General features: G+C 41.3%; 1 protein-coding gene across 1 annotated transcript in view; it reads left to right on the top strand.

Moving 5' to 3' along the window:
* LOC145340894 (ephrin type-A receptor 3-like) overlaps positions 1-17426 on the top strand; it is a 343738-nt gene that overhangs the window by 32142 nt on the left and 294170 nt on the right. Inside the window, exon 3 of the mRNA XM_080185441.1 lies at positions 10727-11387. Within this exon, the coding sequence (XP_080041567.1) occupies positions 10727-11387 (661 nt within the window). The remainder of the gene's footprint in view (positions 1-10726; positions 11388-17426) is intronic.

Genomic DNA, 17426 nt, shown 5'->3' with positions numbered 1-17426 from the left:
TGGGGGGTCACCTTCAGCAGGTCTGAAAAATCCTACTTGCGGGAAGGACTGGAATGCCCCATACCTGGAGTGAGCCTGACACACATACATACCCTCACCCTATTACACTCTAATACACAACTTTATTTGATATTCATTGTTTATTTGCTCAGCAAGTTGTTCCTTTTAATGACTCAGTTTTTAAAAATAATTCATGTTTAAAGTTGTGCCTAACTTAATCTTTCTAAAATTTGCTCATCGGCCCCCTCAAGTGAGAAAAGCTTTGAAACGTGGCTTCCCTAAGTGACAGGGTTGGATAAGTCCAGTTTTAAGACACTTGTAAAATTACAATTGGTCTGAGTGATCAGAACCAACACTAATGAACATTTGTAAAGACATCCTATTTTTGTTAACTTGCAATTCAATCAGATTGCAGATTTTGTTTCTCGTTCCTTCGATTCAATTAGTGTTTAGATTAGGTTGAAAATGTCTGAATCTTATTTCCTGATTCTCAATTGCTGGTGAAAAAAGTTGTTCACTTGAATACTGGTTCGAAAACTGGACATTCTAAACGAAAAGCTCTAAGGTGGGGCTTTAGATTGAAAACAAAACGGCTGCACGCAATATTCAGTTCGTGAGTGTGACTTTGACATGAACTCAAAATCAGTGCAATCCAATTTTACTAGGCAAGAGAAAATAATGCATCATTTAAATCTGTAACAAGTCAGCGTGAGCGCATCCTTCTAATCCGGTGGGGGGAAGAAGTGAAAAATTGGATTTTTCCAAAATGAAACTAAACTGAATACTTTCAAATATTTTATGTCCAGAATACAGCTTGCTTTCTCATACAAAGACAGCCCAGAAATACCGAGATCCCATTCCAAGTGATTTCACATCCGTATTCAATGGACAAATACTCAGCTTTCCTCCAGGTCACTTAAAAATCTGGGAGTCCGACTCATGTAATTTTGGAATCACACCAAAGTCATCTTCAAAAATTAAATGAGATGACAGTTGAACTTTAATTTGGTTTGTATAATGTATAGACCTTTCCTTGATAGCCTTGTGTGTCAAATTGTTTCGTCAGATTTCATAAGAAGCTGAATTAAAAGTAGAAAATGTCACTGCTGATGATACTGTATGTGCTTTTATAACACTACATGCCTGGTGTTGGGGTCTTCAATAAAATCATAATGATGGGGTCTGCAGTGAAGGCATGTGTGTCTGTTTTACTGGATGGGTTGTCAGGGATTTTGCCTGCAGCTATATTTTACAGAACAATGAGAACATGAGCCTCTCCCTGTTAATGTTGGGGCAGTTCTTGTGTCTTGATCCCCTTCCTTTATAGGCAAATGCTCTGATAGGATAAAGAGCAAAAATGATTAAGTTTAGTGTGTAAAGCATCATTTATAACTGCTCACAGTTGATGAATTGGAGCAGACATACCTTAACAAGCTAATCCAGCATTTTATTTACACCAGGCATAAAACCCTGTGTATTGTGTGTCCATCAAATTTTATATTTTTATTTGGAATTTGCAGCATTGAAGCAGGAGATTCTGTCCAAATGATCTATGCTACTGTTTGTGTTCCACCATGCCTCCTCCCTTCCCTCTCTATCGACCCCCATCACCTTCTATTCCTTTGTTTCAAAATGCAGACAACTGTTAAAGAGAAATTAACCTGGACCCTTAAATTTATCAGCGGCAAAACTCTCCAGTTCATCTTAACAGTTAGAAGCAATTGTCTGGATTTTGCCTCTCAAAACAGCTGCATACTAGAAATCCAAATGTCCCTTTGTTTATCATCTTAAAATCATTTCCTAAGCACAAAAGCACTTAAATTGTCCAAAATGCATTTATTTTAATTAATAACATTCCTTTTTTTAGGGAAACATGCCCATAGACGTCCTTTCCCAAGGAATGCACCAAAAATTTCATCCTTCATGACTTGTATTATTTCAACTCTTGGGCTTTCATGTATTTCTTAGTCTCTCCAATGCTAGTACACTTGAGACCATGATTATGTTGCCAGCATTTTTCTTTGACCACCCAACAAGTTGCTGGTCAACTGTCATGAGTTATCTCAGTTTAGGTGTATGAAGGCAAGCCAGACCCCAGCATTCCTGTTCCTGATTCTCTCTCTTCTAGCTTTTATTTGTGTTTTTTTTAAATCTTGAAACTGCAAATCCTCCTTGAAATTTACATCAGCCAACCATCATAATCCTCAACATTTACTGACCAAGCACAATTCTCCCTTGCCAAGATCTCTCGAGGAAAAAGTGTTCATCATGTATTTTCCTAAAATAGCTGGGAGCGATTTGACAAGTGAAGGGAAGTTTCTTCCAAACCGGCCCACATTTCTGAAGGTAATAAATTGCTGTCAGGTTTGAGCAGTGAGAACGCAGAGTCCGTACAGAATTGGTATTCTAATATTCTGTTTCAAGGTCATGCTATTGGTGCTAAATAAATGATTGGTCTCAACAGCATTTTAAAACGTTTTCCTGAAAAGCAAATCTATAAACTCCATATTCTTTCCTGGAAATCTCCAGTCATGCTGTTTAAAGCTCTCAACAGTATAATTCAATGTTTCCAACGCACCAGGCGAATTTGCAAGCCAGCTGGATAGAGCACAAAATAGGGTCAAAGAAGGATGAATGAAAAAAAGGAAATAATTTCTAACCAAAGACTGACTTCTTGGCTTCTTCAGACAGCTGCAAAAATAAAACACAGTCCTTCTGTTATTCCCTAGAATGCCAACAACTTGCATTTACGTAGCCCCTTTAACATGATAAAAACATCCCGCAGTATCAGCACTAACTGCATAGATAAAAAGAGGGATGAAATCCCATAAGCAGAATATAAAAGCCGCCGCGGTCCCAGATGACCATAGCCTGTTCTCTCCTTTGAAGAGCAAGAGCTGACTGGTGGTGATTTAACCTGATGATCACCACACCTCAGATGAGGGACAAGGTTGAGAAGGCGGGCCTTCATGAATAACCTTAGCCTTACAGGGATTGAACCTGTGCTGTTAGCATCATCCTGAATCACTAATCAGCTTTCAGAAAAAGATGAGTGAAGACAAATGCCCTTACAGTCCAAAACTGGAGAATTTATAATATAGAGCAAGGAAATGGCAAATCAGTTAAACAATTTTTTAATTTTGTCTTCACGGAAGAAGACACTTCACAGAAATGCTAGGGAACCAAAGGTCTAATAGGAAGGAGAAATTGAAAGAAATTAGTATTACTAAACGAAGAGTGTTGAAGAAATGAGTAGGACTGGAAGTCAATAAATCTCCAGGGTACTAAAGGAGGTGACCTGTAAATATTGAATGCTTTGGTGTCATCTTTCAAAATGCTGTAGATTCTGGGACAATCCCAGCAGATCGTAGAGTTGCAAATGTAACTCTGCCATTTAAGAAGGAAGAAAGGGAGAAAACAGGGAATTACAGACTGGCTTGCTGAACATCAGTAGTAGGGGAAAATACCAGAGTCTATTATAAATGATGTGATAACAGGACATAAAAATATCAGCAGGATTATACAAATTCAACATGGATTTATGAAAAGGAAATCCAGTTTGTCAAACCTACTAGAGTTTTTTGAGGATGTAATTAGTATAATAGATAAGGGAGAACCAGGGAATATGATGGGGGTAATATTCTGGCATGGATTGAGAATTGGTTATCAAACAGGAAATGGATAAATGGAATAAGTGGGTCTTTTTCAGAGTGGAAGGCAGTGATTAGTGGGGTACCACAGCAATCAGTGACTGGGCTCAGGAATTCACAATATATATGATTGATTTTGTATGAGGGAGCCACATGCAATATTTCCAAGTGAAATAGATAAGTTGAGTGAGTGGGAAAATTGCTGGTGGATGCAGTGTAATGTGGATAAGTGTGAAGTTATCTACCTTGACAGGAAAAACAGAATGGCTGAGTATCATATAAATGGTGTTAGATTGGGAAATGTTGGTACACAAAAGGACATGGTGTCCTAATGCACCAGTCACTGAAAGCAAGCGAGCAGGTACAACACACAAATAGGAAGGCAAATGTATATTGCCCTTCATTGCAAGAGGCCTTAAATGCAGAAACAGGCTGATCTTACGACAGCTGCATAGGGCCTTGGTAAGGCCACGTCTGGAATACTCTGTGTAGTTTTTGTCTCCTTATCTAAGAAAGGATATACTTGCTGGAGTGGGAGTGCAGCAAAGATTTACCAAACTGATTTCTGGAATGGCAGGACTGTCATATGAGGAGAGATTGGACCTGCATTTACTGGTGTTTAGAAAAATGAGGGGCGATCTCATTGAAACACACAAAATTCTGACATGGCCGACAGATTGGACTCAAGGATAATATTCCCTCACTTGGGGTCAGGGTCCTGGAACAAGGGGTCACAGTCTTAGGATGCGGGGCAGGTCATTTCAGACTTGAGATAAGGAAAAATCTTTTACTCAGAGGGTGCTGAACCTATAGAACGCTCTAACATATGAGGCTGTGGAGGCCAAGTCAATGAACATATTAGAGAAGAAATAAAGTAAATTTCTAGACATCAAAAGCATTAAGGTGTATGGGAAGAGCATGGAAGTATGGTGGAGAGAGTAGAGGATCAATCATGGCCATATTGAATATACAGCAGGCTTGAAAGCCTAGATGACCTACTCCTGCTCCGATGCTCTGTGTCAATGTTTCTAAGCAGACACACAGAAAAAGGCCATAGTCAAAGAAGGATACATTAGTTCAGGTAATAAAAAGCTTGATGATGGAGGCAGATCTCAACAAGCATCTTAAAGGGAAAAATGGAGTTATAGAGAGGCAGAAAGATTTAGGAAGAAAATTCCAAAGCTTTGAGCTTAGACAGAGCTGGAGATGTGGCAGGCAATGGTGAGGGAATAGAAATGGGATATAGAAAAGAAGCTGGATTTAGAGAGACACATAGTTCTCAGGTGGTTGTAGGAGCTGGAGAAAGTTGGAGATAATTGGATCATGACTACGGAGGGGTTTGAACACCAGAATGGGAATTAACATTTGCCCAAATGTAAAATGCATGTATGCCTTAAGGCTGCTCTTTTCCTCCTTTCTCATGCATTTAAAAGAATGATACCGTTTCAGTCTGCAAGTTTTGAGATATTAATTTCTAGTTAAGTTAAAGAAACCTTATTGTTTTCTAAAAGATTAGAAAATGCTGGAAATACAAAATGCCTGGGTGGGGAAAAGATAGGATAGCATTTCAGATGTAACCCTACATTAGAAATTGGGTGTAGACACAAAGGATAGGTTCACCCACAAGCTACCTGATTTATACTGAGATATTGAACAGTTGTGGAACGTTTTTGACAGCACTATTATTTTCACATTTTTTGTCCTATTTCCTTGTTGATTCCTTCAGTTAAATTTGACATTACAGAACAGAAAGTGCACAGCACTTGGGCAGAAAGATGCTGTTAACTCAATCAAGTGTGCTAGAACATAGCGAGCTCAACAAAATCCTGTTGTTGGTCAAAGGAGCTTACATTTATCTTGATGCTTTAAAACAATTTGAAGATCTACTTTGAATAAACTGAGTTCAAGGATTCAGTGCTGTGACTGTCAGCTGTAAAATATTTGTCAAAAGTTTTCATGAAAATGCAAAAATTGCTGAAGAATCATATATAGTTGTGTAGAAGTTGAAAAACTGAAGTTTTTAAACAAGGTATATGAAAAATTTGGGCGTTTTTTTCCTACAGGTCAAGACATCAGCTTTTACATGAGTATTATATGGTATTTTGTTTTTGTAAATCTATTTAACCTGCATTGGCCAGTACAGCAATATGAATGTAAGTGAACCTACTGAGATGTAATCCCAATTCTCTTCCCACACTGAGTGGTGTTCTAAGGTAGACTTTTGTTTGTTTCCATTGATTAGCTGTTCCCGGACAGGTCGCTAGCGTGTCACCAGAGGCTTATAGCTTGAGGGGTGCCACTCCACATCAAGCATGGCTGGCCAGTAGTCTCTCCAGCTCTTACCTGCAGCCATTGGCATGTTTGGAAGGATTTGCAGGTTTATACTCAACTTATTTGACGGCATTAGGAATGTATCTTACTTGGTTATCAAGTCTGGGGTGGGACTCGAATCCAGAGCTTCTGGCTCCAAGGTCGAGAGACCACCTACTGCACTGCAAGATCACCTACTTGTATGTAATAGTCAATTTATATTTAGCCTAAAATTGTTATCATATATCAGGATCCATTTACCATCTTCCCATAGACTCTGGGGAAAACAATAACTTTTAAATGTTGGGTTCTGGAGGGAAGATATCTGAGATACAGTAGCTTAAAAAAAAACTGCTGTGAGAGGATAATTGTTTAGAACTCATAAGAACTAGGAGCATGAATACGCAACTTGTCCCGTGAGCCTACTCCGCTGATTAATAAGATCATGGCTGATCTCATCTCGGCATCAATTCCATTTACCTGCCCGTTAACTATAGTTCTTCAAACCCTTACTAATTAAAAGGGTTAAGTTTTAAAAGGCCCAACTCTTCCTTAAATTTAATCAATGTCCCAGCAATCACCACACTCTGGGATGATGAATTCTACAGAATCAGAACGCTTTGAGGGAAGTAATTTCTTCTCATCTGTGTTTTAAATCTGCCACCCCTTATCCTAAAACAATAACTAGAGTGCTAGTGGTCTAGTGTTAATGTTGTTTTCCATAGGCTGGAAATGATGTGCAATTTGTGACCTTGTCTCAGCAATCAATGGACACCTCATTGCGTTGGGAAGTCTCTGTGAACAGAGAAGGTTAAAACATCAGAGATGTAGGAGGTGATTTTTATGAGGAAGAATTCCAATTGACTGCCTACTGTGAAAACAGAAGACTTTCAGATCTGTTTTTTTTTAGGCGAGTCCAAATTGCATATCCTATGCACTTAGAGAAGAAAAAAATGGACTAGACCATTTCTAGCCGCTAGAGGGGGAGAGGGGCTTAACTCACCAGCAGAGGGGTCATTGTGCGTGTGCAGACCTGTGGCTGCACATGCACAATGGCAACCAGCAGAGAGCTGACAAATGTGAATGAGAGACCTGTCAGCTCCCTACTGCTGCAGCTGGCCTTAATGAAGCCCCCCCCCCCGCCCCCATCCCACCCAAAAATATTGCCCCTGCCCCTTTAATGCCAAGACCGATTGCCCCTCCCACCACCCCAAACGAACGCATTGCATGGTGGCATCAAGGCGCCCTACTGAGATGTTTCATTACAGTCAAAGAAATGTTACAGACATTTTGAAATGGTCAGTATAAATGGTGCAATGGTATTTAAGTTGTCTACATAGATTGTGTTGCATTCTGAGATGCTTCCATACAATTGTGATACATGTCATATTCACTGTATACATTCACTGTAAGTCATTCACTCTGAGGGGATTCTATACAGTTCCCCTCTTCACTATTCACTATGGCTAGTTATTGACAGTAACCTTCCCCTATTGCACCTCTGTGGCAGCTGTCCTACGTTTTAGTGCGTCCCTCAGTATGTAGTCCTGGGCTTTGGAATGTGCCAGTCTGCAACATTCAGTCAGGGACAACTCTTTGTACTAGAAGATTGCCTTATGGCACCAGGGATCTGGGTTCAATTCCGGCTTCAGGTTATTGCCTGTGTGGTGTTTGCACATTGTCCCCATATGGATTTCCTCCGGGTGCTCTGGTTTCCTCCCACAGTCCAAATATGTGCGGGTTATGTGGATTAGTTATGATAATGCACGGGGTTACACGGAGATGGCTTGGATAAGATACTCTGCTAAAGAATCAGTACAGACTCAATGTGCTGAAAGACCTTATTCTGCACTGTAGAGATTGATAAATCAAAGAATGTAATTAACCAAGTTGATGATCCTCTAGCAACAGTTGATATTTGCACAAGAGTGTGTCCTTGAGAACAGCCTATAGAATCCTGCGTCATGGGAATGCTCGGGATGAACCTCGACCAAAACCACCTCATCTGTCTCCAGATTTTCCTTCCAAATGCACATTCCACAATGAGCCAATTGAGTTTATTGACAACAGTCTCTTTGAGGGTGTTGGGCAGATAGGATGAGACTCCAGGCTTGTAGGAAGAATCTGGCAAAGGATTTTTCTCAACATCAGCCAAGCTATGTCTTGGTGCGTGTTTGAAAGTTCTGATGATGAGGCATTCTGCCAAATTACCTTGACAATCTGCACAGGGAACCATCTGATAGGATCCTCCATCTCCTTTCCCATTGGGTGACTAGGACCTTCCGCACAGACCGTTGTCTGGATTGTGGTCAAAAGTGTTTGTCTGCATTGATTCCTCCATGAGGGACAGGTGGTTTGGCATTGTCCAACTGCTTGGAGCGTTATGTGTGGCCAGGCCCATCTTTTGCAATACTGGGGACAGATACCAGTACATAATGAAACTTGGTATTTGCATACCGAGAATCCATGCACAGCTTGGTGCAACCCCACACAAAGTTGGCCATCGAGATTAGTACAATATTGGGCATTTTTTTTCCCCCTTTCTATAAAGGTTTGTGCACTGTGCCCTTATAAACAGGGCCCTTTTTTGATCCTAGATGAAGCAGAAACTGGTTTGGATGATTGTCACAGCGCAGGAGTGGTGAATGGGCCAGACATGCGCCACATACCGCAACACCAAGGGTGCCTTGCAGCTGATGACCAGGTTCTTCCCTGCAATGGAGAGGGAGCATCGCTCCCATTTACCCAGTCTTGATTCATTACACCTACTCACTCCTTCCAGCTTCTAATGCATGGCCAGGTCCCTCTGAACCATATCTCCAGTACCTCCTGCCCATCTGAACCATATCCCCAGTACCTCCTGTCCGTTTGACATGATCTTTCTCTTTCTGTTTTTTTTCTCCGGGCAAATCCATTCCTTTCTTGCTCCAAAAACCCACAAGAAAGACAAACAAGATCCAAGCTGACAAGATAAGGCATCGCACCCTATCTTAAGGTCAATCTGACACTTGATTTTAGCCAAGAAGTGATCAGGGCAACTGACTTGATGGTGAAATGGAAAGAAGGATGTGATGATAGTTATCTTAAATAATGGGAACTTTCAGAGCAGGTCTGTTGGCCCCCTAACCCCAATTTGGCTATAGATACCATCCTTAAAAATGCTACAGTCCTGTCTCTTTCAGGTTTTGGACTGCTTGGTTTGATAGAAATTACCGCTTTAAAGATAATTTCACCAAATGTACACAACAAAAATAATATTGTTCCACAAGTTATTCCTGGTGTGGAATGCTACTTAGTTGCAGTAGGGTGTATTTGCATTTCTCGGAAGCAAATGATTGGAAACATGTTGAATAATGTATTCTCTTCATTTGCATGCGATTGAAATGTGTGTGCTTGTACTGGCGTGATGTTTTCTATGCCATTCATAACTCCAGCAGAAAAACTGAGGCAAATGGCTACAGCTTTCCAGTTACATTCATTGACATCTGCCTATAAATTATCACTGTAGTCCTTCAAAATATCCATAGATTGGTTAGCTTATATCTAGAAGCCCTGAAGGATTCCAAAAATCAGAGTCAGGAGATTGCATCTATTTCAATATAAGATGTAGTGACTTCAGACAGCGTCGAGCACTTAACTCCCTATAATGTCCCCTTCCCCATCACAGTCCGAGCTCACAGACCTTGTCAGAAATCAAATTGCCATACATGACTCTCACTAAGTTTCAGGAGTAGAGACCATGGGCGGGATTTTGAGTTCACTCTGGCCGTTTGCAAGAATGGCGGTGGGGGCTCAAGATCCGGGTAAATCTGGAAATCACCAGTGAGATCGTGATTTCCGATTGTAGCTGTCCCTTGTCAGCAATATGTAATTGCCATAAACCTGATTATAATATATTTTCATATAATTAAACATCCCCCCCCCGCGCCATATGTTGACCCCGCACCATATTTTTTGTAAATGTGATGTCACACTGGCGAGGTTTACAACAGGTTTGCCCAGATGTGAGCCAATCATGGGGATTTCCCCCCGGTGGTGTAAAGGTGAGTATAACCACACCAACATGTTCAAAGGAGGCACTGCCTGGGGTGGACCCTAGTGGGAGCCTCATGGGAGAGGTGCGGGGATTAATTAATATGTGATGGTGGGGGAGTGCAACGTGGGAGCTGGGGATGCCAGTAATAGCTGTTTGGTGGGCTATGTCGGCATTGGCTGCTTGGTTGGGTGGGGGAGTGGTAGTGAGTGCTCACTCTGTTCGGAGAGGTGGACGGGTTCTGAGAACTCTGTGGTGGGGCAGGGTGGAGATTATTCCTTTTCTCTGATCAGGGCGCCCTTTAAAAATGGCATATCGATCTCAGTGCAGCCAGCTTTACTGCTGTGTTTATGCCCTTCCCCTCTACTTGACTGCATAAAGCACACTCATCTGGGTTTTTTTTTGACATTGTTATAAGATCTGGAGAGAAAACTGGCCTGTGTCTCTGGAAAGAACGACACCGATTTTCAGGCTGACACTGACACTTTGCCAAATACTGGTCAGATTGCCCCCACAGTTTATAAGTACCTAATGTAATCTAATCTGATATGGGTCAAGCTGGTACTGATCACACAGGCTTCCTATTAATGTACACAACGTGGTTGCTGTTTTCAGGATCACTCATTTCTCATAAGTAGACAGTGCCATGGCATAAAAGATAATGGAAGCCCTGCATAACTGTTGGCACCTCTAGCTGCTACTGGGTCTTACTGCTGTATTTCTTGATTTACAGTGGGAAGAAATCAGTGTCATGGACGAGAGGAACACTCCAATGCGAACATACCAGGTCTGTAATGTCATGGAAGCGTATCAGAATAATTGGCTGCGGACTAGTTGGATTCCCCGTGATGGCGCCCATCGGATCTATATCGAGATTAAATTTACACTCAGAGACTGCAACAGCCTGCCAGGTGTTCCCGGAACATGCAAGGAGACCTTTAACATCTACTATTATGAGTCCAACAATAACAACTTGTGGTACATTAAAGAAAGTCAATACATCAAGATTGACACCATTGCTGCTGACGAGAGCTTCACCCAGGTGGATGTAGGAGACAGAGTGATGAAATTAAACACAGAGGTAAGGGATATTGGATCCCTGACAAAGAAAGGCTTTTACCTGGCCTTTCAGGATGTGGGCGCCTGTATAGCGTTGGTTTCAGTGCGGGTCTACTACAAAAAGTGCCCATTAACCATTCGTAACCTGGCAGAGTTTCCAGATAGGGTGACCGAAGGTGACTCCTCCTTGGTGGAAGTACGTGGCTCCTGTGTGAATAATTCTGAGGAATACGATGTGCCTAAGATGCACTGTAGTGCTGATGGGGGATGGTTGGTGCCCATTGGACGTTGTGTCTGCAAACCAGGATACGAGGAGAAAAGGGATACCTGCCAACGTAAGTACTTTTGCTTCTATTATGATGAGAGGGCCTGAATGAATACAACAGTGGGGACAATCCACCCTGTCCAGATAGAATTCTTGCTTCTGCTAAGGTCTAAAAGCTTTGCAACTTGAGAAGGTTATCTGTGATGGAGACTTTACAGAAATGCAAGTTTATGTATGGCAACAGAACTATCGAAAGTGTGACAAGTTGATGCGTTCAAAGGTTGTAATAATGTTCTGAAATGTTATTTTTAAAAGAAGTTGCAGGATTGCTTTGTCCTGGAGGACAAGTGGAATTGTTCTTTTTCAGCTGCAGAAGTTAACATTTTGAAAATAAATTTGAGTTTTCTAAAGGTTCGCTTTAATTTCCTAACAAAGAGAACAGTGCTGCTACTACTTTTAAATGATAGAGAAAGTTTATAATGGGATATCCAGGTTGTCTATCCATCTATCAGGAATGGCATGTTGAGTGGAGAACTGAGGTGCCTCCTACTACAGATCTTAGTGGGCAAGTTGACATGATGTGTTTGGCAGCAAAACGAACGGCTATAAATTAAGAGTGGGGAGTGTGTAATAAGACCTGTGTCCTGAACAGCAGTTGCTGAAGGTCAGCATGCAGTTTCAGCAGGCAGTAAAGAAGGCAAATGGTCTTCATAGTGACAGGGTTTGAGTACAGAAGCAGGGATGTATCGTTGCAAGGTCTTGCTGAGGCTACACCTGCAGTATTATGTGCAATTTTGATCTCCTTATCTGAGGAAGGATGTTCCTTGCTCTAGAAAGAATACAGGGAAGGTTCCTGGGTTTCCTGGGATGGCGAGTCTTGATGTGTGAATGGAAATTGAGTGGGTTACGATTATATTTGCTGCAGTTAAGAAGAATGAAGTGAGATCTCATAGAAACCTATAAAATGTTAACAGGCCTGGAAGAGTAGATGCAGGAAGGATGTCCCAATGCTGAGGATACCTAGGGGTCAAAGTCTTAGGATATGAGGTAAACCTTTTCGGACTGAGATGAGAAATTTCTTCACCCAGAGTGGTCAGCCTGTGGAATTCGCTGCCACATAAAGAAGTGGAGGCCAAAATGTTGTATGTTTTCCAGAAGGAATTAGATATAGTTCTTAGGACAAAGGGGATCAAAGAATGTGGGGAAGGGGGGTGAATCAGGTTATTGATCAGCCATGAATATAATGAATGGTGGAGCAGGCTCCTCCTGTTCCTATTTTCTTTGTTTCCAAGTTCCATTGCCTGAGACACTTCAGATCATTCCTTATTTTGCACTTAAAGGGCAAAAGTGTGAATCATCCATGCCCTGAGTGGATTCGGCTGAGCACTGTCTTTGAGGAAAATCCCAACCAATTTTAAGGAAATCCCTTAAAACATGATGCTCTATTTGAGCCTTCAGCTGATTGCAAAGGTTAAAGGGAATTGACAACTGGAAATAAACTATCCATCACTTCAATAATTTTATATTGACTGTCTATATGCTGGTTTAAATATCAAAAGATTTACATTAAAATGTCATTAAAAAATTAAACTTCGTCTGATCTGAAATCTTTGCAGAAAAATTGTCCTTTAAAAAAATTAGAGCACACGCAGGAATGGAGGGATTTGTGACAATGCTTGAGGTTATGTTTTAAAACCCAGCTATATGAGAGCTGTTGGAGAACTGCAGGATCCAGGATTAGTATCGGATGATGGTCTCTGTCCCACGTAGATGATGTCTCTTCTAGAAATGCAACAGCGTGTGATATCTAATCCCCAGCTCCTGCTGCATGCATTTGATTTAACTTGCTTCTTGGAATTGTTGTCATAGAAAGGATTTTCGCATGTGGAATCGTTGTTTTTGCGTCCCGCTGCCTTCACTTAACAAGATAGGGTGCAGCTGAAGCATTCTCTGTGTGAAGACACAGATTCTAAGACTTGTATTCTGCTTTTGTTATGTGCTTGTATCTAAGCCCTCTTTAACTGTTTTGCCTTTTATTGAAAATAGCACACTTGGGCAAAATTTTACACTCTCCCACCAGTGGGTCCTTAGACAGCAGTGAGCGTGTGGGGAGGGGAGGGGGTTGGCGTGAATTGATGGAATTCTTTCCTCCTGCATGCCCTGACCACGGGATGATTGGGACGGGCAGCTCACATCTTAACATGTTAGTCTTTTATCCCCCCTTGGCCTAATTCAGGCCCTTAAATGGCTAATTAATGACCACTCAAGGGCCATCTCCTGCCCAGTTTCAATCTTTAAGCTGGTGGGCAGATCTACCTAACATGGGGGAAGCCTGATAAAGAAGCGGGACTAGACCGAGGGCACTGGGGGCATGCTGCCTCCATCAGAAATCCTCTTAGGACTGGAGTTGCCCCCCTTAAGGTCCAGTGGCCATTGGACCTCCCAACCCTACCTGCCCTGGTACCACCTAAATATACCCTGCCCTCTGTTGCTAGATCTTGGCTCAGGCATCTTCCTGCTGTTCCCCTCCAGTTCACTGCATCTCCTGTTGATGCAGGGACTAAAGAGCTACCAGCCAACCAGATTGGCCAACAGCTCTCAAAGACTTCCTCCCACGTGAGGACTGAAATTTTTAGCGTGTAATGGCTGTGGGGCACTCAAAGTGGGCTGGCATGTGTTCTCCATCAACTCTTCAGATAGCAGGAAGGGAGACACTGTCATCAGAAAGATGCAGGTCACAGTTTACAACTTGTATTAAAAGAAGAACTTTCTGTGAAAATTTCCACCTCCTGACATTGTATGCTTGACATCCTAAATCACCAATTATTTTTTCACACAAGTAACCTTCGTCCCTTAGCTTGGCACAATGGGTAAAGGTTCATAAAACAGGGCTGGGCCAATTATTCCCTTGAGCTTGTTCCACAAGAGATCCTGACTGAACTGCAATTGAATACCCACCTTTGACCCATATCTCTGAAGAATGGGGAAACTCATTAACAGAAGTGAGAGAAATTACCTTGAAAAGAAGCCGGATGATCCTGAGAAGATGTATTTTAAAGCTTACACCACTGTGTGTACATGTTTCGGATCCAATTCAAAATATACAATTAGAATGATGCAATTTTGCAGATATGTTACTACCCACTGTTAATCTCTTGTCAATTACATTGCTACAGTTAAGAGAAACAGATAATGGATATTAATGGTGTTTGAGCACATGTAAATGGGGGAATACCTGGGATAATGAGTGGGAGGAGAACTGAGACTGAATTAAACAATAAACTCTTGCAATTAGGAAAAGCTGCTGTGTCTTGATTTTATCTTCACTGACCAGCATGAATCCTATTAATGCCTATAACATGTGAATTCACCCGTTTTTATTATGCACAAAAGGAATCTACCTCACATTGTTCAGTATACCTATATGGTTTTGGAAATTGATCCAAAGAAAAAGTGAAACGGGGGGAAATCTGTCAAATTAATTCTTCTAACATGTCCACGGGTTTTTATTACAGAATTGTCATGAAAAGCAAAGCCATGGCGGGATCAGGTATCCTTTGGAGAACCTGCAGGACATGTGGCAGTGCAAGCAGCTTTCTCCAGTGTGTCTCTGGATGATATCCAAATGATGGCAGGAATCAGGAGAGGATATGTGTTCATTTAAATGAACTTGCTGTGTGTTCCTCACCTATCACTATAAGGGTTTTAATGAGGCTGATAACAGGAGGGCAGATCTTGTCTACTGCATAACAAGAGCGAAAGGGCACGGTAGCCTGCTTAATATTTCTCTGATACATGATAAGACAATTGTAAGGGTGCCGGCTGGAATGAGTACAACTGCAATCGTAACAAACCAGTTTGCCTCAATTCTGTATTTTTGAATCCAAATTAAAAGCATATCCTACAATTAACTGACCATACCTGAATGCAGGAACCATTTGGAAGGTATTTAACTTTGAGTCATATTTACTGGTAGGAACTTATTATTAGAGGGAGTAAGAATGACTTTGTGAAAGGTATTGGACAGATATCTAAAAAGAGAGAAACTGCAGAATGATGGGGAAACAGAAGGGAGAGTAGACCAACAAAATTAATAACAAGGGTCTGTTGTAGCACAAGCGTAGTGATAAGCTGAGAAGGGTTTATAGAAAATACAATGATCGCTCACCAGCGAGTGTAAATGGGATTGTCCAAATCCAAATAAATGTGCGGTAACAAAATTAAAACCAGTAAATATGAACTTAGATTGCTTTTAATTACTTAAAGATTGCTCCAGTGAGGACCAGCACCCAGATCACATTCTTACTAGTGTCCTGGATGGCAGGGCTATAGCAACTGGTGGCTAAAATTACATTGTGTTTAATTTGTTGCCAATAAGATACAGGACAAACCTTTCTCTTTTAAAAAGACAATCTGCAAAGGAATTAACTGAAAAACTGGGACTTGCTGCTTTAAGAGGCCTTAGATCAGGAAAAATAAAACACCGAAATTACAGTGCTAAATTTACAAATTAAATGAAAACTCAAGAAAAAGCAGCACAAGTTAATCAATGGATTATTTAACCATTCAATGCATCTTTTTAGAGGTTCCTTCTTTAAGTTGAGGCATTAAGCAGATGAACCATCCGTCCACTAAGATGCCACTATTTCAACAGCTGTAACAGAATTATAACAGAGATAAAGGAGGTAATTTGGCCCACTGTGCCTGCATTGGCTCCCAGAACTAGTGCCATTCACCTGCTTTCTCCCTGTACCCTATACATTTTTCCTTTTTAGGTAATAATCCAATCCCCTCTTGAATGCCTTGGCTGAACCTGTCTCCACCACATTCTCAGGCAGTTCATTCCAGATCCCAACCACTCACTGTGTGAAAAGGTTTTTCTCCTCTCTCCATTGCTTCTGTGAGCTTTATTCGTTGAACTCTTACCCTTCCTGCCGCCCTCAATGACTTATGAGCATTTGTAGAGGTCTCTCTACTTTTGCATCACTTCCAAATTGTGCTGTTTGTTTTATATTGGCTGGAACATTCTGGCTGTTCATGCCAACGGGATCTTCTGGTCCTGCCAAAGGCACACCCCTGCCACGGGTTCTGTGGCAGTGAGGGGGTGCATTCAATAGGAAACCCTGTCAACAATGGCAGGACCAGAAGATTCTGCCACCAGCCATGGTTGGTTGCCTCTGCCGCCACAAAACAGGTGGCGATTGTGTTAAAAATCCCTTCCATATTCTCCCTACCAAATTGAAACACTTAGCACTTCTCTGCATTAAATTTCAGCTGTCACTTGTCTGCCTATTTCATGAATTTTTCTACATCTTTTTGAAGTTCTACGTCATCCTCCTCATATTTCACAAAGCTTCCAAGTTTTCCATCATCTGCAGATTTTGAAATTATGTCCAGGTCATTACTATACATCAGCAAAGTAAAGATACCAACTGAGGCCTTTGGGAATCTCCATTACCAATCTTCCTCCAATCTGAAAAGCATCTGTTTCCCACTACCCTTCCTGTCGCTTTTTTGTATTCATCTTGCTACTGTCCCCTTTATTCCATGAGCTATAACTTTGCTCGTAAGTCTGTGTGGAACTGTAGCAAATGACTTTCGCAAATCCATGTACGCAAGGGTCAATGAGACAGCATTGTCTCATTGACCCTCTTCAAAAGACTCCAGCAAATTAGTTAAATGTGATTTTCCCTTAAATCCATTCTGGTTTTCCTTAATTAGCCTGCATTTGCCCAAATGTCCCAAAGTATTGTTTCTAGATCTTTCCCCACTACCCTGGTTAAATTAACTGGCCTGTGGTTGTTGGGCTTATTACACCATTTTTTTTTGAACAGAGATGTAATATGTGCAATTCTCCAGTCCTCTGGTCAATATTTATCCCTCAACCAATTTCATTAATGAAAAAGGTAATCTGGTTATTTGTTACATTGATGTTGGTGAGAACTTGATGTTTGCGCAAATGAGCTACAGCATTTTTTTAAACATTACAATATCACCTTAACTTCAAAATTATTTCCATTAGTTGAGGTGGTTTAAGCTGCCAAACAAATGCAAGTCTTTCTTCTTTTATTTGGTAATGTGTATGGAAAATGCATCCTTTGGCTGATTG

This window comes from Carcharhinus amblyrhynchos, chromosome 3 (genome assembly GCF_965287045.1).
Source record: "Carcharhinus amblyrhynchos chromosome 3, sCarAmb.v2.hapA, whole genome shotgun sequence".
Lineage (NCBI taxonomy): Eukaryota > Metazoa > Chordata > Chondrichthyes > Carcharhiniformes > Carcharhinidae > Carcharhinus > Carcharhinus amblyrhynchos.
Note: the sequence above shows the minus strand (reverse complement) of the source record. Positions and strands in the feature narration are given on the sequence as shown.